We start from the raw sequence: 21,832 nt of genomic DNA, 5'->3' as shown, positions 1-21,832 counted from the left end.
GGTTATTTTCTTGGCCCTCTTAAGTATGGTGCATATAAGAAAAATGCTCCGTTTTATTCCTCATTTAATTTTTTGCATATGATCTTCAAATGCAATCATGAGCTGATGAATTCATCTTAAGAGATGTCCTTCTTGTTTACACTAGGGAGGTGTAAATTCTTTTTTCTAGGCCTGCGGTCGTGTTAACCTACTCGCGTACCAGGTTTAGCCTTGGGCTGCATAAATAGTTTGTCTTGTTAGTTCAGAGCATGTGTGTTATCTATCTCTAATCTAGTCAAACATCTCGCCCTCCCCGCACTTCTTAGTGAACGTGGACAGACCTGATTTTAAAAATAATAATATTGTGGACTCAAATGCATCTGTAAAAAAAAAAAAAAACACCAATACTTTCAAATCTTAAGTCACACTATAAGACTCTTTTAGACCCTCTTTAGTTTACACAGCAGAACTTGACTGTGTAAGACCTGGGCTTTGTTGTTTATTGATGTACAAGCCAGCAGACAGCAGGATAAGGGGTCTGTGTGAGTCGCTCTGTTGTTTCTGCTCTTTCTGCCTCTGGTCTTGTCTCTGCTTGTCAGGAATTTTAAGCTGAAGTCTCCCTTGTTCTGTAATCACAAGCCTCCTCCACACTATACCTTAATTCTCTGTCTGTCACTCCCTTAAGGAGATGTTGTCATTAGAGACTTTGAAAGGAATGGTTTATACAAAAAATAAACTTCTGTCATCAAGTGTGTGCAGTGACCAGGGGTCCAAAAAAAAAAAGCACAATCAAAGCCGCAGGCGCTCATATTCCAAATCACAGAAGCCATTCAACAAAGTGCTAATTATGATTTTAAAAAGATAGCAGAACAATTTTTTTTTTACTTTGGAGTCCCCTACAGCAGCTGCACATGTGCATTTGTTTCTGCCGTAAAGGTATCCACTTTTTCCGTGGAATTTCGTACCTGCTCACAGTGTTGCCAAATCCTTGGGTTTCCCGTGGAATTAGGCTAATTTTATACTTTTGCCGCAGGTTTTCCACTATGAAGTATCTTTTGAGCATTGAAAAGGTTCCATGGGTGCCAGTAAATAACTTTTAGTAAGACTATGATGCAAGTGCAGCCTGGACCTGTTGTATAAAATGCTTTAACTAGTCTTACAAGTAAATGATCTGATTTTTTTTTTCTTTAAGACCGGACATAACTTTTTCAAGTCAGTTACGTAAAAACATATATCTGAAGATTTATTTTACACCTTGAATAACCACTAGTTGGTCGGACTAGTTCTTAGGACACAGTATTATCATAGTGACTTTATGCAACTAAAATAACTGTTTGTGTTTGTCTGTGATTTGGTTTCAGGCAGGAACATGGCCACTGCTGCTGAGCACGGACACAACTCCTGGGAGCTCAGCATCCAGGTGGACCAGCGTGAGGGAGATGAGGGCATGAAGTTTAAATTGCGGGTCAAGGGGGATCTTCACATCGGGGGTCTCATGCTCAAACTGGTGGAGAAGATCAGTGAGTAATTTACAGAGTTCTGTGTTGAAGAACCAGTACAGATCGTGAATCAGCTCCCTTTCATTTCATGTGAATTTGAATTGGCACAAGGGATGTTGAATTGTGAATGGGAATGACCGCAAGTGGAATTTGCTCAATTGTAAGTTAGTCACACGTCAGAGCAGTTTTATTTACAGTTTTGTGACAAAAAATGCATTTGTTCATGTTATTAATTTTTATTATTTTGTTATACATACAATACATTTTTCTCAACTGATGCAGGCATTTCTTTTAACTTCAGTTCAGTACTATCAAAACAAGTGACATTTTGTTTTGATGCATGAAATTTTGCCATACACTTTGAAAAAAAAAAAAAGATTTCTCAAAGTTGTGAATGAAACAAAGATTATTGGAGTATGTTTTACGAGAAAATACTGTTTAAGTTTATCTACTTAAAAATTTCACAATCACTTCAAAGTGTTACTTGCCATTTCTTTGTAATTATTTCTAAAATTTACTAGCAAATTCTAAGTGAAAATTGTATCGAAGTGATATATTTTCTAGCTTACAGATAATTTTATAATATAAATATGGTAATAAAAAGTTTATGTATCACATAATTAATGATTTGTTAATAGTGAGAATTGGACATTAAATTAAAGTAAAAATACTTCATATGTTGTGTGTATAAAAACATTTATTGGTAATTTGCAGCATTCAATTTCTATACATTTCATTTGATTTTTAATTGCAATTCTTTTGCAAATTCTTGTTTTCTGCTTGAAAACAAATTCAGGAATTTAAATTAAAAGGGGTTTCTAGTACAATTATGAAAAGCACAGCATTATCAGGAAGGAACACATAAAAAGCTCTTCAAAGTAAGGTTTTGTAAGGTTGAAATAGGTTGAATTTAAAAAAAAAAAGCAGTCAGAGTTTATGGGAAACCCATGTTTAAAACAACAACAACAAAATTGACCCAAATAACAGAAAACATTCTCAGAACTTTGGCTAACATTCTGGCAAGGTTCTCTCGAAGTTATAAATAAACTTTTATTCAGTAATGTTAATAGCACATTTGTTAGTTATCTGATCTTTAATAATGCTCTCAAAATGTTAGCACAAATACATTATTTATACATTGTTCATGGAATGTTTTTCTTCGGAAACATTTTAGTTTTTTAAATGTTACTACTTATTCAGAACGTTCAGAGAACAAAATTAAGTAGTTCCGATAATGTTTGCAAACTGATCATGTTCCCTTCATTTTATAACCAAGAAAACATTAGAAAAAAACGAAATATTCTGAATGTTTAGAGACCTAGCATTTTCAGAACTGAATGAAAACATTAGATTAACATTCTTAGAATTTGTTTGCTGAGTAAAAGCTAAAATCCCAGTGCAGAGTGTAAACACTGGTTGAAATGCTCAGGTACAGGTACGTCCATGTTTGCCTTGCATATCTTTGTATAGCCTCGTGCTCCGAGCTATTGTTCTTTGACTCAGGTGTTTGCAGGCGCAGGGTCTGAAGTTCACTGTGTGATTGTGTCAGCCAGAGAGAGAGACGCTAGCAAAACATCCTGCTTTCCTCTACAGACTCATCAGATGACCCAGTTGCTAAATATTATGGTTTGCCATGAAGGTCTTTTATTGGCAGTGGCCATTCATTAATTTGGTTGAACACAATGTGTTTATAGTCATTTTAATAGGTGCATTACAGTACAGACAGCCCAGGATTTCTTTAGTTGGTAATTACAGGAGTGAGTCAGATCACTGCGGAAGGATGAAGAAAATGTGAGTAAAAGAGGAATCATCAAGGTTTATATGGAATTGTGATGTCCTCTTACCGTATTTACCATGCATTATTTTTTCATTTAGAAGTTAATATAAAATAAAATGTAAAAATGATGAATGAATTTTACGTTTTTTACATGTCTTAATCTCTTCATATAATAAACTGTTTTGTTAGAAGCAACTGTGTTTGGATAAGCTTGTAAGTCTTAAACACCAATTTATAAGTTTGCATTCATGCTTTGTACAGGAGCCCTGGGTCTGTACAGTAAAACTATGACTCCGACTTATGACCCGGATAGCGGGTCGCCTGCATCTTCCACCAGTCTGTGGTTCGGCGAGAATCCTCTGACGGCCTGCCAACCCAACCTTCCACCGGAGGAACTGGCCAAACTCTTCAAGCCTCTTACCATGGAGGATAAAGCGGCAATTAATGCTGGGTAAGAAAGGGCAGACAAATTTAGACTAGCATTCTAAAGTTTGGGGTCGGCAAGAGTTTTTCGAAAGAAGTCTCTTAAACTCACCTACGCTGCATTTATTTGACCATAAAAATACAGTAAAAACAGTAAAAATGTGAAAAATTATTACAATTTAAAATAACAGTATTTTATTCATTTACATTTACATTTAGTCATTTAGCAGACGCTTTTATCCAAAGCGACTTACAAATGAGGACAATAAAAGCAGTCAAAACTAACAAAAGAGCAACAATATATAAGTGCAAATGACAAGTCTCGGTTAGCCTAACACAGTACACGTAGCAAGGTGTGTGTGTATATATATATATAAGTCTGTGAAAGTGATTTTGTGCCTCTTTGAGATGGCACAATAATACGCCGTTCACTTGCAGAACACAAGCTTCTAGAGGGCACATAACTCTGAAGTAATGAATTTAGGTAAATGGGTGCAGAGCGTCTCCACACAGTAAACAAAACAAGCGTTTCCTAGCAACGACAACTGCGCTAAACACTGAGACAAGAAATAAATACACTTACAAGCTGCTTTTAACTTCTGCTGATTGACTGCTTCTCACAAAGAGTATTTCTTTACACTGTTTTGCTGGCGCTTGAACACACTTTTCTGTTTATCACAACAAATGGCCAAGCAAAGCGCATGACACTGACAAGGTACGCGATACAGTACGAGACCAAACGCCATTTCAGCATGTCTCCACAGTAAACAAAACAAGCGTTTCCTAGCAATGACAACTGTGCTAAACACTGAGACAAGAAATAAATACACTTACAAGCTGCTTTTAACTTCTGCTGATTGACTGCTTCTCACAAAGAGTATTTCTTTACACTGTTTTGCTGGCGCTTGAACACACTTTCCTGTTTATCACAACAAATGGCCAAGCAAAGCGAACGACACTGACAAGGTACGCGATACAGTACGAGACCAAACGCGATTTATTCAAATATATTTTAAAATGTAATTTATTCCTGTGATTTTTCAGCATCATTACTCCAGTCTTCAGTGTCACATGATCCTTCAGAAATCATTCTAATATGCTGATTAGCTGCTCAAGAAACATTATTTGATGAATAGAAAGCATTTATTTGAAATAGAAATATTTTGTAACATTATAAATAATGCTTTAATTCACCAAAGATGCATGAAAGTGACAATTTCTTTCAACTTTTGAATTGTAGTGTATGATCGTTTTAATAGACCTTATATTCATGGTTAAGTTTATAACACTGATTTGTTTCTAAAATCTGATTGGACATTCATTCGAAACCATTTAAAGTTGTTACAATAGCCACACACCTGTGACCAGCTGCACCATTTGCATTGTTGCACCTCTGATTGTTACATTGTTGACATAGATAAGCTAACAGACTATGTTACGATTTTTAAATGCACACTCAGAGAAAAAGGTACGAAGCAGTCACTGGGGCATTGTCCATTTAAATGGTAACTAACAGTGTTGGGGAAAGTTACTTTTAAAAGTAATGCATTACAATATTGCATTACTCCCTAAAAAAGTAACTAATTACGTTACTTAGTTACTTTTTATGGAAAGTAATGCGTTACATTACTTTTGCGTTACTTTTGCGGTACTTTTTAAATATGAGCAGGGCTTGATTGTTTTTAATATAAGAAGTTCTATTTATAGCAAATGTAAAAGCCCTTTCACACCAAAAAGTGTAATGAATAAACCTCAGGCTGAAGCAAAAGTAAATTCACGTCTGTACAGTAGAACGCAGGAGAAGAAACACTCTTCAGCAATAAAAAAACAAAGCACAATTGTTAGTTTCTCTAAAGTCATTTTTGCTTATTAGTACGGTTGAACTGGATCATCAAAGGTCAACAGCAAAGATATTGGTTAATAAAATGGGATTAGATACATTTGTGTTATTTAACATATTTAATTATTGCAGGTTTTTGTCATATTCTGAGTTTGCATTTCACTGTTTTAATTCATTTTGATGAATACTAAATCTGTTTTTTGTGAGTGGGATGAATTACTGCACATTCACATTTAGTCTAGAACTACAGTAACATCATGTTCACACAGCGCACACAATTCCTCTGCACTTCCGATTTCTCCCAATATGGGGACAGGAGACTTGTCAGTAAATAAATGGGAAAACAAAGTAACTGGCGTTACTTTTTTGAAAAAGTAACTCAGATATTTTCTTGTAAATTAAAAAAGTAATGCATTACTTTACTAGTTACTTGAAAAAAGTAATCTGATTACGTAACTCGCGTTACTTGTAATGCGTTACCCCCAACACTGGTAACTAATATGTACTTTTAAAGTACTAAAATGTACCTTTTAGGGATAAATAAGTTACAAAGATGTAACCTTTAACTTCTGTACTTTAGGGTACAGCCCCAGTGACAGCTTCATACCTTTTTTGAGAGTATATATTATATTTAATTTATTAAAGAAGTGTTTTAGCGTATTGCTATTTCTGCTGTTTTATACAAGCTATATTTCACCTCATTCCCCAGAACATCCATTTATTATGATAAAATCATTGTAGCATAGCATTTGATGGCTTATTGGTTATGTGTATTTCTGTTTTTATTTATCAGTTGCGTTTCGGTCACTGCGTTTGTGTATTTTAACTGAGACGTTGCTCTGCAGGTGGCTGGATTCCTCTCGCTCGCTGATGGAGCAAGGAATTCAGGAAAACGACAGACTCCTGCTGCGGTTCAAGTACCACTGCTTCTTTGACCTCAACCCAAAGGTGAGAAATGAACTATTCCTACATACCACATTATATGTTTGTAGACGACAATATTAGATGGCCCTGATATGTCTAAATTAGAATGCATTTGGTTTTTTTTCTTGTAGTATGATGCTGTGAGAATCACGCAGTTGTATGAACAGGCCAGATGGGCGATACTGCTGGAGGAGATCGAGTGCACTGAAGAAGAGATGCTCATGTTTGCATCCCTGCAGGTACAGGATGCCAGTTCACAACATAAACTGATCTTATTCCATGCTTTTATGCTCATTCGTTGAATTCAGAGCTCCAGAAAGCAAGAAAGGTTAGTCATTGGCTCCAGTGTTATTTTGAGATACTACAATAGTTTTATTAATAATTTGAACTGCTTTTTACAATATTTTCTATTTTGATTTTACTTAGTTAATAGTTTTTTGTTGCTTTTCTGTATAGTTTTTAATCTTTTTTTCCCCTCAGTTTTAGTTTGACTTACTTTAGTACATCAAGTAACTAAATGAAAATAAGAAATGTTGCCTTGGCAGTTAGCTGAAATAAAATATTTGTAAAAATGCATTCATTTTTAGTTAACTGTAACCCTGATTAGCTCACCTGACAGGTATGCTTTAATGTGTCGTAGTATTTAGTTGCAGCACATAGCATAGATGGTGTTGAATTATGGTCAACTCTTTAGTGCCGTACTTTCTCACCTGAAGCTATGAGATAAATTACTTTGAGGACAAAGGATGTGACATTCCACAGCTAACACAACATAGCATTCAATTACACAAGGAGATAATGTATACGTGAACATGGTGCTCATAATCCCAACCAAACCTAGTGAGGACTTCATGCGAGAGTGTGTCTGTAGATCTGTAACAAAAAAAACAATCCATGAGAGAGCAGATCAAGTATTTCACAAACTGCCTCTCAGATGACCGAATTATGCATTGCACAAATATTTTAGGGATTTTTTCCCCACCTGTTTTCCACATTATTTGCTGCTTATATCATTAATTCAAACTCCTGCCTCAAGCGGTGTTAATGTAACTGCATTGAAAACCACAATGGGTGAGGTTAGCATATAATAAAGTTAGTTATCTGCTTGATTAGTTATTTAATGAGCACCATGTTAATTCTCCACTTTTTTTAACCATAAATTAAAATTTAAATGTAAAATGTGTACTTTGTCAATGTCTTAATCACAGTTATTGGCTAATCAAACGAGTTATGGGTGCTGTTTATTGTTATGCATCTAAATTGGTGTTTCAGATGTAAAATACTTGAATCTTTTCTAGTATCACATCTGTAAATTGACTTTATCAACGGAGCCACTGACCAATTCCAATGAACCAGAGATTGATGAAGTCGAGGCTGCGCTTTCAAACTTAGAATCCACGCTGGAAGGACGGAATGCTGATAAGATCCTGGTATCAGTGATTTTATGATATTATGAATAGATTTTTTTATAAATATATTGGTACTTACATTAAATGAATATCCAGCCTGTTTTTGGGACGCATCAGTGTCAAAAGTAACAACTACATATAGAGACTGATTTTAGATTAATTTGTAGCATCCGGTTTATTGTATCTGGAATCAATCTGGCTGAAAATTAAGCTAGTTTAGACCCTAACGTTAAAAGGTTTGTGGTTAGTACGATTTTTAAAAAAGAAATTATTACTTTTATTCATTAAGAAGAACACATTATATTGATCAAAAGTGACAGTAGAGACATTTATAATATAACAAAATATTTCTGTTTCAAATAAATGCTGTTTTTTAAACTTTTAATTCATCAAATAATCAAAATTATCAGATTATTCGTTACAGTACTTAAGTATTTTTTGGGAGTATCTGTACTTTACTTGAGTTTTTATATTTCAGACAACTTTTACTTTTAATGTATACTTTTACTCCGATACATTTCCCCGAAGCATATTCGTTACTTACTACAAAATAGTCAGAAGTCAGAAGAACACGGACTGCAGGAAAGCAGGTTTGACGAATCAGTGGTCTGGCGTTTGCAAGTTAGACTCCTAAAAACACCTTTGCTCATGTGCAAAAAAACGCGGATGATTCATTTTCCACTCAAGTCGAGTCTGGGGCGTGCGATACAGCATCGTCTGCGATAATATGGTAAGGGTCGTAATGATGTGCGATCTGACATGATCAAGTATATCACAGAGAGTGCACGCACGTGATTTATTAGTCTATTAAAACTCAAAATTCAAGGCATTCTAAATTGTAAATGCAAAAATACTTCTGTATGCTTTTTTTATGTTTATATAATTTAATATAGTTAACTTAATATGTATCACACAAAGAGTAGCCTACCATTTTTCGGCAAATATCAGCATGAATTTACTTGTACTTTTACTTTCAATACTTAAGTACGTTTAAGATTTAAGAAATACTTTTCGCTCTTAAGTACAATAAATATCACATACTTTAAGACTTTTACTCTAGTAATATTCTAAACGGTGACTTCAACTTCTACCAAAGTCATTTTCTGGTAAGATATCTGTACTTTTACTTGAGTATGGCTTTCAGGTACTTTATACACCACTGTGTGACACTGAAGACTGGAGTAATGATGCTGAGAATTCAGCTTTGCATCACAGAAATAAATTACATTTTTAATAAGAGACATAAAAGTCTTGCCAACCTCTGAGATACATAACTGTGTAAATACATCTAAATGCTATTTCAGATGCAGATTCCAGAAATGTTTTCTTATGTTGGAATGAAAGACACTTAAGTACCGGATGAAGTGCTTCTTATTCTTACCCAAAAATACAAAATGGAAGAAAGAGTTAAAACTGAACACAATCTTGCTACTCAAGCTGTGTATGAACATTTTATATATATTTATTATATTTTTTATATATATTTATTTGCTTCTTTTCCATTTTGCATTTACTTGTACTTTTACTTTCAATACTTAAGTACGTTTAAGATTTAAGAAATACTTTTCGCTCTTAAGTACAATAAATATCACATACTTTAAGACTTTTACTCTAGTAATATTCTAAACGGTGACTTCAACTTCTACCAAAGTCATTTTCTGGTAAGATATCTGTACTTTTACTTGAGTATGGCTTTCAGGTACTTTATACACCACTGTGTGACACTGAAGACTGGAGTAATGATGCTGAGAATTCAGCTTTGCATCACAGAAATAAATTACATTTTTAATAAGAGACATAAAAGTCTTGCCAACCCCAAACTGTTGAATGGTAGTGTATGAGTATTCACGTTTTCTTTAACTTTTTCAGGAAGATATCACTGACATTCCAAAGCTGGAAGATACACTTAAATTGTTTAGGTGAGTTTAAGCTTATTAAAAATTGTTCAAGAAAAATACATTTTTAAATTGTCACAGGTTTTTTTTTTTTAATGATGCAAATTAACTATAGTTCCATGTACAAAACAGTACTTTTTGCAACTTTTTTCCTGTCGTGTTCAGTGACATTTGTGTCTAGTCTGCAGTAAGACAAACAGTGCATTTATTAATTGCCTGTTCATTTCTTTGCTTTACAGGCCCAAGCGATTAACATTAAAGCCATATAAGGAGTACTGGTTTGTTTTTAGGGACACCACCATTTCTTATTACAAAAGCAAAGAGTCGGCGAATAAAGAACCCATTGAGCAACTCCATCTACGAGGTGAGCGGCCAATCAGAGAAAAGATTATTCCTTTTAATACAGCCAATGCATCAGTGGTAATACATCATTAATTGTACAGGATGTGAGGTCATTCCTGATGTCAACGTCACTGAGAAGAAGTTTGGCCTCAAGTTGTTATTGCCAGCGGCTGATGGAATGAACGAGGTTTATGTTCGCTGCGACAATGTGAGTTTTATATTTGTTTTTATGCAGATTGTGGTACACGTGTGCTTTTGCTGTGAAATCTTTCATCTTAAATGTAAGATAAACTGTTGTATTGTTATACATATTTCAAGATGAATAAAGAAACTTAGGTTACTTGATTATCCATAGTCTTTTTTAGAAAATAATGGTAAAATATCAAATATGATTTGTCAGGTTTATTTGTCAATGATCTGTCAATCATCATTGCATTATATGTTTTGCACCCCACAATTAAAACCGAAGGGTTTTGATAATAAAACTAGCTTTTAAATGTAATATTGTTAAGACATACTATTGGGAGATATAGAGTTACTGATTTTTATATGCATCTAATGCAAGTAGTCTGTTATGCTGGTATAAAAATTTAGATAAATATCAGCATCTGAACCATATTGCATATTTTTGCTCAGATTGGACCTCTAAATAAATTTGAGTTTGAAAAAAAAAATGTATGCATTTATTTGTTTCTTTTGCTTAAAACAAACGTCTCCTGAAAACAGGAAACGCAATATGCCAAGTGGAAAGCTGCCTGTATTTTGGCTTCCAAAGGAAAGACGATGGCCTACAGCTCGTACCGCACCGAGGTGAAGAACATCCAGTCTTTCCTGCAGATGAAGAGTCTAGCGCCTCCTCCTGGCCAGGCAGCACCTGACGTAGAGTCAATGGAGATGAATGCCGAGTGCTTTGTTTCTCCACGATATGCAAAGAAGTACAAGACCAAACAGGTGAAAATACAGTCTGGACACACGCAGAAAAGACAAGATATGGCTTGAACCGCTCATTTTTATTAGGCCATGACAGCACTGGATATCTGAGATCTGTTTTGCTTCATTTAAAAAAATCATATTTATTCTTATTTCAGCTGACCACACGAATCTTGGAGGCCCTTCACAATATTTCCCAGCTTTCCCTCATGGAGGCCAAAATGCGTTTTATCCAAGCATGGCAGTCCCTGCCTGAGTTTGGCATCAAGTACTACATTGTCAGGTAATTGTACTGAACAACAGAATGATTTTGTGCCTAGAACAGATATTTAAGCCCGAGTAAGGTTTTTGAGACCAACCATGAAATATGAGTTTTTTTGAAGCTGTGCACTAACAAAGTACTTTTTATAGTTACATTTTTCAAATGTGGATACATACATAAGTTTAAAAATCTAAAGTACTTTTTATAGTTACATTTTTCAAATGTGGATACATACATAAGTTTAAAAGTCTAAAGTACTTTTTATAGTTACATTTTTCAAAAACTAAGATTAAACTCTCATGTTGTGTTCTGGTCGTTTTGACCCAGAGAGGATTTTCTTTTTCACAGATTTTTTAAAGGCTGGTCATTTCTGACTATGAACACCAAATTAGTTTACATATTTTAATCACTGCACAAGGGTTAATAGTGCTGCTGTTCCATTTAAAGTTGAAATGTTTTTCTATTTAATGTCATTTTGTTTTTATTGGGTATTTTGACTGAAAAATCTAAAAATAGCCTACATGAATACTGTCACTTTCATTATGAGTCAAATTTTGGCTTTTTGCCAATTTCATACTCATGCACTGACAATTTTCTTTTTCTATTTTTTTATAAATTAGACACAAAATTGTCACAAAATATTGTCACAGTTTTGCTGAACAACAGATTGATTTGTGCCTTGTATCACTCAGAAACATCTTTCCAAGTCTGATATATATTATTCAATTTTTCATATGTTAAATTTGTTTGCATTAAACACATCATCAAAATAAAAATAAAATTAAAAATGAAAGATAAATTAAAAAATGAGATTTAATAGCATGCCGTTGTTCCATTTGAAGGTTAATTTTTTCCTATTTAATGTCATTTAGTTACATAAATACAGTCCAATTTTGGCTTTTTTGTCAATTTCATAATCAACTGCTGACAGTTTAGAATGCTTGAAATGGAATATACAGATAATTCACAAATGTTTTTACAAAATATATAGTTACAGAATAATTCAAACACGTTGAGTATGAGTTTTCATTAATTAGACATAAAATTGTCATTTTGTCAGACAATTTTGCTGAACAACACTGTTTTTTTTTTTTGTGCCTGGTATTGCTCAGAGACATCCTTTAAAGTCTTCAACCATGAAATATGATTAAAATCTTTTCACTTTGTCCCACAGATTCAGAGGAAGCAAGAAAGACGAGCTGCTGGGAATATCCTACAACCGGCTGATCCGCATCGACATGTCAACGGGTTTGCCGGTGACCACCTGGAGGTTCTCCAACATTAAACAATGGAATGTCAACTGGGAGATTAAACAGGTGAATAAAGTGCTTCAAACAACCTTGTAACCTGTGGCTGGTGTGAATATAATTTATGAGTGTGTCATTGCTTTTACAGGTGACCATCGAGTTTGACCAGAGCGTGTCGATTGCGTTCTCCTGCCAGAGCTGCGACTGCAAAGTGGTACATGAATATATCGGAGGCTACATTTTCCTTTCGACGCGCTCAAAAGACCAAAATGAGACTTTAGATGAAGAACTCTTCCACAAGCTCACGGGAGGACAAGACTGACCTCAAATCAACACTCACCTTTAGAAAACCAAGAACGAATTCATAGTGTTTTTTAAATTCGCCAAAGTCATTTTATGTTTGTATTAAGACACACAAGGCTTGTGCACAAGAGAGTAAACAAATCAAACAATTCAATCCATATTTTGGATCTGGACTCTTGACGTCTTTATGAGTTGTTTGCATCTGAACATTGTATATAATTTACAGCACACATTTCCATACATGAATCTGTGTAATAAATCTGGGATACGGTGGGGTTGCTAGTTTCCCATTGCAAGATTCTTTGAAGTTGTGTACTAACAAAGTGCTTTTTACAGTTCAGTTTTTCAAGTGTAAATATATTTACATTAAATGCTTCACCAAAATGTCTAGGTGCTTTTGGCTTGTTTTCTGAAAAAAATTATTTGCAGTTTAATTGTTCCTTTTAAAGACTAAATTTTATTTCGTTTAATGCAATTTTGCTTTCATTATGTTGACTGGAAAATCTGAAAATAGTCTAAATAAATCCAATCACTTTCATTATGAGGTCCAATTTGACTGAAATTCATAATCAAGCACTGACAATTTATGATACTTGAAATATAATTAGCTGTTTCATTTGTTTCTACAAACCATATAGGAGTGCAATATAGTTTTTATAGTTAGATTTTATTTTTATATTTTCTGTTTTCTTTAAATCTTAGGTTTATTAATTTTGTTGTGTTTTGTCACTTTTATCACTTTCTAAAATATGTCTATATAGTTTTTATACATTTATTTTATATAATTATTGTTTCATTAGTCTATTTAGTTTATTGTAGTACTTGAATGTAAATTAAATGAAAATAAGAAGTAACGAAAAGTATTTCTTCATGGTTTGTTTTAGTTAACTATAATAACCCTGTTACGTAGTCACTATAGTCAAACACGCACTGAATATGATTTTTTAATTATAAATCAGCACTTTAAGTTTTGAATAATAGTACAGAATGGGATACAAGTTACAACTATATTATACATACATAAAGTACGTGCAATATATGCACTTTTATGTTGGACATATACTCATGTTAGTAACGATAACCATAATATATCTATAGCAAGGTTTTTTTTTTTAATATACAATTTCTTACCTTTGTAAATACAGTGGAAGTACATAATGACATCACGTGATAATGCCGTGATATGGTCATTGTACATGTTCTGATAACCATGGTAGCAGTTTTGTTAGTATAAACCTAATGTAAAGTTCAATAACTCTTTGCAACTTTACAGATCTTCTTTATGCACCAAGAGCTTGTAATACTCCAAAGAGAAAGGAAAAATTTTAATCGCATCATATGACCCCTTTAAGTAAATGTGAGACCGACTAAAATCGCTTTGATCTGTGACTTGCTAGTCTTCCTGACTGGCTGTGGCTCTAGAAATCAGCGCTCGATTAACTGGCCTTTCGGAACAGGAAGTGACAGAACACACGTGTGGAAAGAAGCATCGTTTGTGTGAAATTACTGTTCTGTTTATAGCCATAGACATTACCACTTTTGAGTCGGGTTAGTTAAAGTGTAAACTAGTTTCCAAACATCCTCCGGTCGATCTTTATCCACGCTGATCGCAGTAAATGGCGGAGTGTGTAAATGACAGTGATGCAGAGGGCAGAATCAGTTACGGAGACCATGTAGTGCTGAAGAGAGGAGATGTCTTCAAATCAGTGCAGGTCGAAAATAAAAAGTGAGTTAACCAAATCAAACTTTATTTAAATGTGATCTTCTAAGTTCAGTTTTAAGGGCTTGAGGTTTTGCATACAGTGGGATCTAAACTCTGAGACCACATTAACAGTCCGGGATTTAAAAACGAAATTAAACTTGTAACTTACATAAAAGGTTTAATTGCTTTGAAACATCTGATTTAAAGAAACATTAATTTGTAAAACGAACAAGAAGTATTGCATTCTGCACTGTTTCTGTATCTGCAAACGGAAGGAGTGACAAATATTAAGACTTCATGTAAATTTGTAAACTCAAATCTTTGCTCAAAATTGTTCTGAAAGGAAAAAAAAACTTTTTATTGCGTTTTCACTAGTGGTCTTAGACTTTTAGAGCCCATTGTATATTTGTAAAGGCAAATGTATAGAATTATCATTAATGTATAGGAGTAACTATTTATAATCTTATCTGTTGAATGTGACAGTTCATCAAATGAAGTCTAATATTCACATTTAACTCCTGTTAAGTGCGTGTGCTGTGCTCTCCTCATTTGCTTTGATTTGACACGCTGTCTCTCAGGAAAGTGATCTTTGAGAAGCAGTGGTTCTTCTTGGACAATGCAGTCGGGCAGCTGTACGGGACCAGGTTTGAAATCGAAGCCGGCGGTTCACTCAAACTTAAGGCAGCAAAACACTCAGGAGACTCTTTGGGTAATGATGCTGTGGATTTATGCTGTTATCTGTGCATTTATTGAGTTTCTTGGTGACAAGATGAGATTACAATTCTCTTTTCTCCTGTCACAGATTCTAAGGAAGCAGGCCAGGATAATAGACACATAGTGGATGATGGCAGATCTCAGAAACTGTCCAGAGATGATATTGAAACACTGAAAGAGCAAGGGTTAAAAGGCCAGGTATGTGCCTGAGTAAAGTCTTCTAGGGATGCATCTTAAAGGGTTAGTTCACCCAAAAATGAAAATTCTGTCATTAATTACTCACCCTCGTGTTGTTTGAAACCCGTAAGACCTTCGTTCATCTTCGGAACACAATTTAAGATATTTTTCCGTGTGACATCAGTGGTTCAACTGTAAAGTTACGAAGCTACGAGAATACTTTTTTGCCCAAAGAAAACAAAAATAATGACTTTATTCCACATTTTCGGTACTGTCATGAACGCGCATTCAAAGTGATGCAGTAGAGACGAAAATGTGGAATAAAGTCATAACTTAAAGTCGTAACTTTACAGTTGAACCACTGATGTCACACGGACTACTTTGTCAATCATCTTGGTGCTTTTCTGGACCTTGAACGTGGTAGTTACCTTGCTGTCTATGGGAGGGTCAGAGAGCCCTCAGATTTCATCAAAAATATCTTAAATTGTGTTCCGAAGATGAACGAAGGTCTTACGGGTTTGGAACAACACGAGGGTGAGTAATTAATGACAGAATTTTCATTTTTGGGTGAACTAACCCTTTACCCAGAACATTTCTAAACAAGATTTTGTATTTTCTGGTCTCCAAATTTGACTCAAGTCACTCCTTCAATATGCAAATCTATGGGATTTTTGCTATTTAATTGATCACTGGTCAAATATTGTAAGTTCAGTGTCTTTTCACTATGAGCTTCTCTTAAAGAAAAGAAAATAGAAGAAGTTTGGAAGAAATACTGGGGGGAAAAATTATGTCCCTCTAAAAGAATTGTTTATTGTATTGTATGGAGACATTATAAAGTACAGAAAAAGCAACAGCATTCGACAGCAGGCCAAACAATTTGTGCTGTTATTCATGAAGGTTTTTAGGTGTTCGTATGTAGTTACAAGTAAATTTTGCTCACATGTCCATTCATGTGTGTTTAAGGAGATTGTCCAGCAGCTCATAGACAACAGTACAACATTCAAGGACAAAACTGAATTTGCTCAAGAGAAATACATCAAGAAGAAAAAGAAAAAGTGAGTTCAAACCATTTTTAATTCATATTTTGTCAATCCCATGGAATATATCACTGTCAATAAGTTCTTTGCCTTTATGTGTACAGGTACGAGAGTGACATAACAATCCTGAAGCCCTCCACTCGACTCCTTGCCATGATGTACCACGACAGAGAACCAGGGAAAATATGGCATGTGAACCTAAAGGAATACTTTAACCATTTACTCATCCTCATACCATTTTAGAACCCATGAGTTACCTGATATAATTACATGGTTTATTATTTAGCGAAGTATTCTTTTAAGGACACTCAATATATATATATAGTAGTAAAGGGATTTCCAAAAATGTTTTTTTTCATCTGAATCCCTTTGACCTAAAAATTTACTTGAAGGTTTTAGGTTAATATTTTACCGAGTTCTAAACATATTTGAATTCTCCATTTTTTTTAAATTATTATTTATATACATTATTATTTATTTACAGTATATACTATGTATTCATATTTTGAATTTTGTTTTCATTCTGTTGGTTTCATTTTTGCTTGTTTTAGTAAGTTTGTAAGTACTTTTTTAAATATTTATTTGTAGCTTTCATTTATTTTTATTTCTATTTTAGTCATTTTAGTACTTCAACTTTTATTTCAGTCAGTTGCCAAAATAAAAGAAATTTTATTTACATTTATATATTATTTCAGCTTAATTAAAAAAAGGTTTGATTAAGTTTAATTACGTTTTAGTTAGCATTAACAACACTGCACCTCTCTGATGTTGGTTAATGTTCAAATCACATGCAAGTAAATATGTAATCTTTCTTCCAAAAAGGAAAAGTGTTTTATTTTGATTGTTTTTACTTTAAAATTATTTATTTTACATTTTTTAAATTTTCTAGTTTGGGAAACACTGTTCTAGTACGTTTAAAAGTCTAAATATACTGTATTGTAAATGTTTTTTACTTCAACTTTTATTTCAGTCAGTTGCCAAAATAAAAGAATTTTTATTTACATTTATATATTATTTCAGCTTAATTAAAAAAAGGTTTGATTAAGTTTAATTACGTTTTAGTTAGCATTAACAACACTGCACCTCTCTGATGTTGGTTAATGTTCAAATCACATGCAAGTAAATATGTAATCTTTCTTCCAAAAAGGAAAAGTGTTTTATTTTGATTGTTTTTACTTTAAAATTATTTATTTTACATTTTTAAAATTGTCTAGTTTGGGAAACACTGTTCTAGTACGTTTAAAAGTCTAAATATACTGTATTGTAAATGTTTTTCCTCTGTTTTAGTCACCTGCGGTACGACACATTGGCTCAGATTTTGACTCTGGGGAACATCCACGCTGGCAGTAAAATCATTGTTTTTGAGACCTGTGCTGGACTTGTGTTGGGCTCGGTGATGGAGAGAATGGGAGGTGATCACACTTCACTTGCAAAAATGAGAATTCTGTCATCATTTACTCAGCCTCAAGTTGCTCCAAACCTGTATGAGTTTCTTTCTCCTGTTTAACATGAGAAGATATTTTAGAGAATATGGGTAATTAAACGGTTGGTGACTTCCATAGTATAAAAAAAAAATTTTCAGTGGGGACAATGAAATGTTTGGTTACCCATATTTCCAAAAACTTGTATTAGTCAAACACTATTACACTGTACTGATGATCCAGATGTTTCTGTTTGTCAGGTTATGGCTCAGTTATTCAGATGTATCCCGGTGGAGGCCCAACGAGAGCCGGCATGGAGAGCTTCGGCTTTCCGTCACACTTCCACGAGACGCTGCATGAGTTCCCTTTATGCAAAGTTAATGCTCTGTTGGCGGGAACCCTGGATCTGTCAGAGAAGGATGCAGACTCTCAGGCCACTGGCAGCGGGAACGGACGATCTGAGTCCTCTCAGGAAACCTCAGGTGTGTCTGAGGAGAAGAACTCCGAACCTCAGAGCATGGAGGTCAGCGTCGACCCGCAAGAGGAAATGAGGAGAGCGGAGAGAGAAAGACTGCGAGAACAGAGGGTAAGGTTTTTCCACATGATTTTTACATGCGTATTTCCCATCATGGTTGAGTGTTTCTGGAACTACTTTATGTCCCAAGGGTTGAATCATTATTCATTTTTTTTATAAATTATATTAACTGTCTTGGAAACTTTTTCCATGCCTTCATCATTTACCTTTGCTGCTTTTGCTTTTATTGTTGTCTAAGACCAAACCTTTTTTAAATGATTTAGAAATAGTTCTAAATATTAATTATCACTAGTTTAAAAAAAAAAAAATTATATGGTAATTTAAACAAAAAGCTAAATAAGCACAAACTATTTAAAAATGTATTATATTTGTCAAAGACCTAAACTTATCATTATAAAATATGAATTTAATTTAAGTAATTCTAAATAATGATTATAACTTTAAAAAAATTGTTCATTTAAACAAATAAACACAAACTATTTTGGTCCTAGACCAAAATGTTACTTTTTAAAATAAGAATGCAACTTAAATAACTTTAAATATAATTATATATTATAAAAAAAAAAACATATGTCCATTTAAAGAAAAGCTAAAAAAAAACAGACTATTTAGAATTCTTTGTATTTGATCAAAGCCCAAAACTTTCCATTTTAAATTATTCATATAATTTAAATAATTATAAATACATTTTTAAAAATAATTTAAACAGCTGAACGAACACAAACTAAAAAAAAAAAAAGTATATTTTTAAAATGTGTTATTCTGTAACCAAATTATAACTGTCCCTCAGTTTTGGTGTCATTTTCACAATGATAAAACATTTTGCCCTTTTGAGTGTTTTTAAAAGTCTACTTGGTTTCCAAGGAGACAGGAGTTTAAAAGAAGAGCAGCTTGAGGTGAAGTGTGTGAAAGGAGATGTGTGAAGAAAACAAAACAAGCAAAAACAGACTTCTTGTTAGATGCCTCTATATACACTTCTGAACATTGTTTGTGGGATAATTTAACTACTCAGGGTGGAAAAGGTCGTCTTTTAAGATTTTTTCTAAAGTTTTACATTAATATTTGATTGGTCTTTCTAAACGTACAGGCTCAAGAGAAAAAGGTGAAGATGGAGGAGAAGAGGAAGAAGTTAGCTTCAGCTGCTGCTCTGTTAGAGGGCAGAAATGCGGATGGGTATGTTTTGTGTTGTCAAAAAAAAAGTGCTTTCTGTTACATAGCAAAAAGAGCTTTGCTAAAAATGAGCTTTGCTGTGACGTGAATTTCCCTTTGGGATTAATAAAGTCAATCAATCAATCAATCAATATTTTGTATTGATTTAAGCTGTTTTGTATGCAGTCTTCCAGTGATTTACCTAATTAATATGGGGAGGCTGATTGAAATATTTATTTGTTTCAGGTTGGTGATTGCTAGTCGCTTCCACCCCTGTCCTGTGTTAATGGGTCTGCTGAAGTTTGTAGCACCATCACGACCGTTCGTAGTGTACTGCCAGTACAGAGAGGTAAACGGATTGGTTTGTTGTTAAAGAGGCAGTTCATCCAAACGTGTTATTTAGCAATATGTCAAAATGCCAGTTGTTGTAATGTCAAGTTCCCAGAAAGCCTAAAAAGTACCATAAATTATGGGGTGTCATCGCTTTAAAACGATTTGTATATTTAAAGGGGTCATATGATGTGATTTCAATTTTTCCTTTCTCTTAACAATAATGTACAGTATGTGGAAAATAATGTGTTTTTTTAACTTTAAACTGCATAAACACATTTCATTACACCAAATACACAAAATAATGTTCTTTTTAGCAGCATCATATGACCCCTTTAAGTCAAGTGTTTTAATAACTGCTTTCTGCAATATTTACCGTCTGATCTCTTTTGGACAGCCGCTGATTGAGTGCTACACAAAACTCAGGGAACAAGGAGGAGCAATCAGTCTCAGATTAACCGATTCCTGGCTCAGGCATTACCAGGTAATTCTTTACTACATCCCGTACACACAAAGTTGTATGTATTATTGTTCGTGCTATATTTTTGTTTTTTTTACATGGGGTGTTTCATAAGGTGTTTTTGCACTAATGCCAGACTTTGATTTGCTGTTATTCTTTTTATTTACACTACTATTCAAGTACTCTGTAGTTTTTATTTTTATTTTTAGAAGTTAATACTTTTATTCATCAAGTATGCATTAATTTGATGAAAATAGACAGCAAGACTTTTATGCTGTTACAAAAAATTCTTAAATTAAATGTTGCTCTTTTGAACTTTATATTAATCCTGAAAAAATGTATGACTCTTTTCACAAAATTGCAGCACAGCAGCTTTGTATCACACAAATAAACTACATTTTAAAATATATTACTGTATATTAAAAACAATATTACTGTATTTTTGTTCCAATAAATGCAGCCTTGGTGAGCATAAACCTTTAAAAAAATAATAATAATAATAACAAAACATTTGAACGTTAGTGTACATCAAGTTCAAAATGCAAAAAGTAAAAATTTATTATTTTAATTTGCTCTGTTTTTTATTTTTTGCATTGGCACAGTTATGTGTAAACCTTTTTTGTTGTATTTCCAGGAAATACAGATACATTGTGATATAATTACTGTTATATAAGATGACTCATGCTGTGAAATAAGATTTTGGTCATACCACCCACCCCTAGAGGGCTTCGACTTAATCACTTCTGTATCATTGTTTCAGGTGTTGCCCAACCGGACTCATCCAGTGCTGCTCATGAGTGGAGGTGGAGGGTATCTCCTGTCCGGAACCACGGTCGCTGCAGATGCTGCCAAAGCTAGGAATCAGCACAAATCAGAGGAGCCTGTTGCCAAGAGGCTGAAACTGGAGAAGATTAGTTCATCATGTGACAGCTCTGCCTAGGCAATTAGTTTAGTTTAACTTATTTAAGTGAGAAGAAACCAAATCAGTGTTGGACTCACACATGCAGGCAGTGCTTTATTCTCTGTACGAGTTGCACGACTTTATTATTCAAAGTCTGTTATCTACTGTGTTTATTTCTTTTTGACAAGATTTGCATTTAAGTGTTACATCAATGTTCGCATCTTTATTTATTTTTTTTAGCAAGATGTGGAGGAAGAAAAACATGCGCTGCTTTTTCGGCATCCTCTGCACTTGGCAAACACAAAAAATGGCTTACAAAATGCATCATTGCCCAAGTAAACATTTATATGTTTTTAATCAATTTCAGAAGGCGTCCAGCATCAAAACACAAATGATAACCACATTCATCAGCATTGGTCCCATAATTACACATTTTATTAAATGTAAGCAATGCAGAGATTCTATGGAAAGCCATAAAGAACAACAACAATTTTTAAACATACTGCATTTTTCACAGTTGTAAAGTAGCATGCTCTTAAATGCATTCAAATTTGCAGTCAATAGTACGTGGGCATT

At 33.9% G+C, this 21,832-nt stretch overlaps 2 protein-coding genes across 2 annotated transcripts in view; both read left to right on the top strand.

Moving 5' to 3' along the window:
• LOC107742721 (fermitin family homolog 1-like) overlaps positions 1–12,872 on the top strand; it is a 13,302-nt gene extending 430 nt beyond the window's left edge. The window contains exons 2-13 of the mRNA XM_016555758.1: positions 1,341–1,499; positions 3,517–3,706; positions 6,364–6,466; positions 6,574–6,681; positions 7,741–7,872; positions 9,721–9,770; positions 9,986–10,110; positions 10,190–10,296; positions 10,815–11,039; positions 11,177–11,301; positions 12,455–12,596; positions 12,676–12,872. Coding sequence (XP_016411244.1) covers positions 1,349–1,499; positions 3,517–3,706; positions 6,364–6,466; positions 6,574–6,681; positions 7,741–7,872; positions 9,721–9,770; positions 9,986–10,110; positions 10,190–10,296; positions 10,815–11,039; positions 11,177–11,301; positions 12,455–12,596; positions 12,676–12,849 — 1,632 coding nt within the window. The 5' untranslated portion in view covers positions 1,341–1,348 and the 3' untranslated portion in view covers positions 12,850–12,872. The remainder of the gene's footprint in view (positions 1–1,340; positions 1,500–3,516; positions 3,707–6,363; positions 6,467–6,573; positions 6,682–7,740; positions 7,873–9,720; positions 9,771–9,985; positions 10,111–10,189; positions 10,297–10,814; positions 11,040–11,176; positions 11,302–12,454; positions 12,597–12,675) is intronic.
• Positions 12,873–14,256: 1,384 nt separating this feature from the next.
• Positions 14,257–21,791, top strand: trmt6 (tRNA methyltransferase 6 non-catalytic subunit). Its single transcript, XM_016555762.1, has 11 exons — positions 14,257–14,556; positions 15,111–15,241; positions 15,335–15,444; positions 16,387–16,478; positions 16,565–16,648; positions 17,748–17,872; positions 18,142–18,467; positions 19,504–19,589; positions 19,812–19,914; positions 20,293–20,379; positions 21,116–21,791. The coding sequence occupies exons 1-11, from the start codon at positions 14,447–14,449 to the stop codon at positions 21,293–21,295; spliced, it is 1,434 nt and encodes a 477-aa protein (XP_016411248.1). The 5' UTR covers positions 14,257–14,446; the 3' UTR covers positions 21,296–21,791.
• Positions 21,792–21,832: the final 41 nt, after the last annotated feature.

This window comes from Sinocyclocheilus rhinocerous, unplaced genomic scaffold (genome assembly GCF_001515625.1).
Source record: "Sinocyclocheilus rhinocerous isolate Xijiao unplaced genomic scaffold, SAMN03320098_v1.1 scaffold1038, whole genome shotgun sequence".
NCBI classification, from domain to species: domain Eukaryota; kingdom Metazoa; phylum Chordata; class Actinopteri; order Cypriniformes; family Cyprinidae; genus Sinocyclocheilus; species Sinocyclocheilus rhinocerous.
The sequence above is the reverse complement of the archived record's forward strand: the minus strand, read 5'-3'. Positions and strand labels throughout refer to the sequence as shown.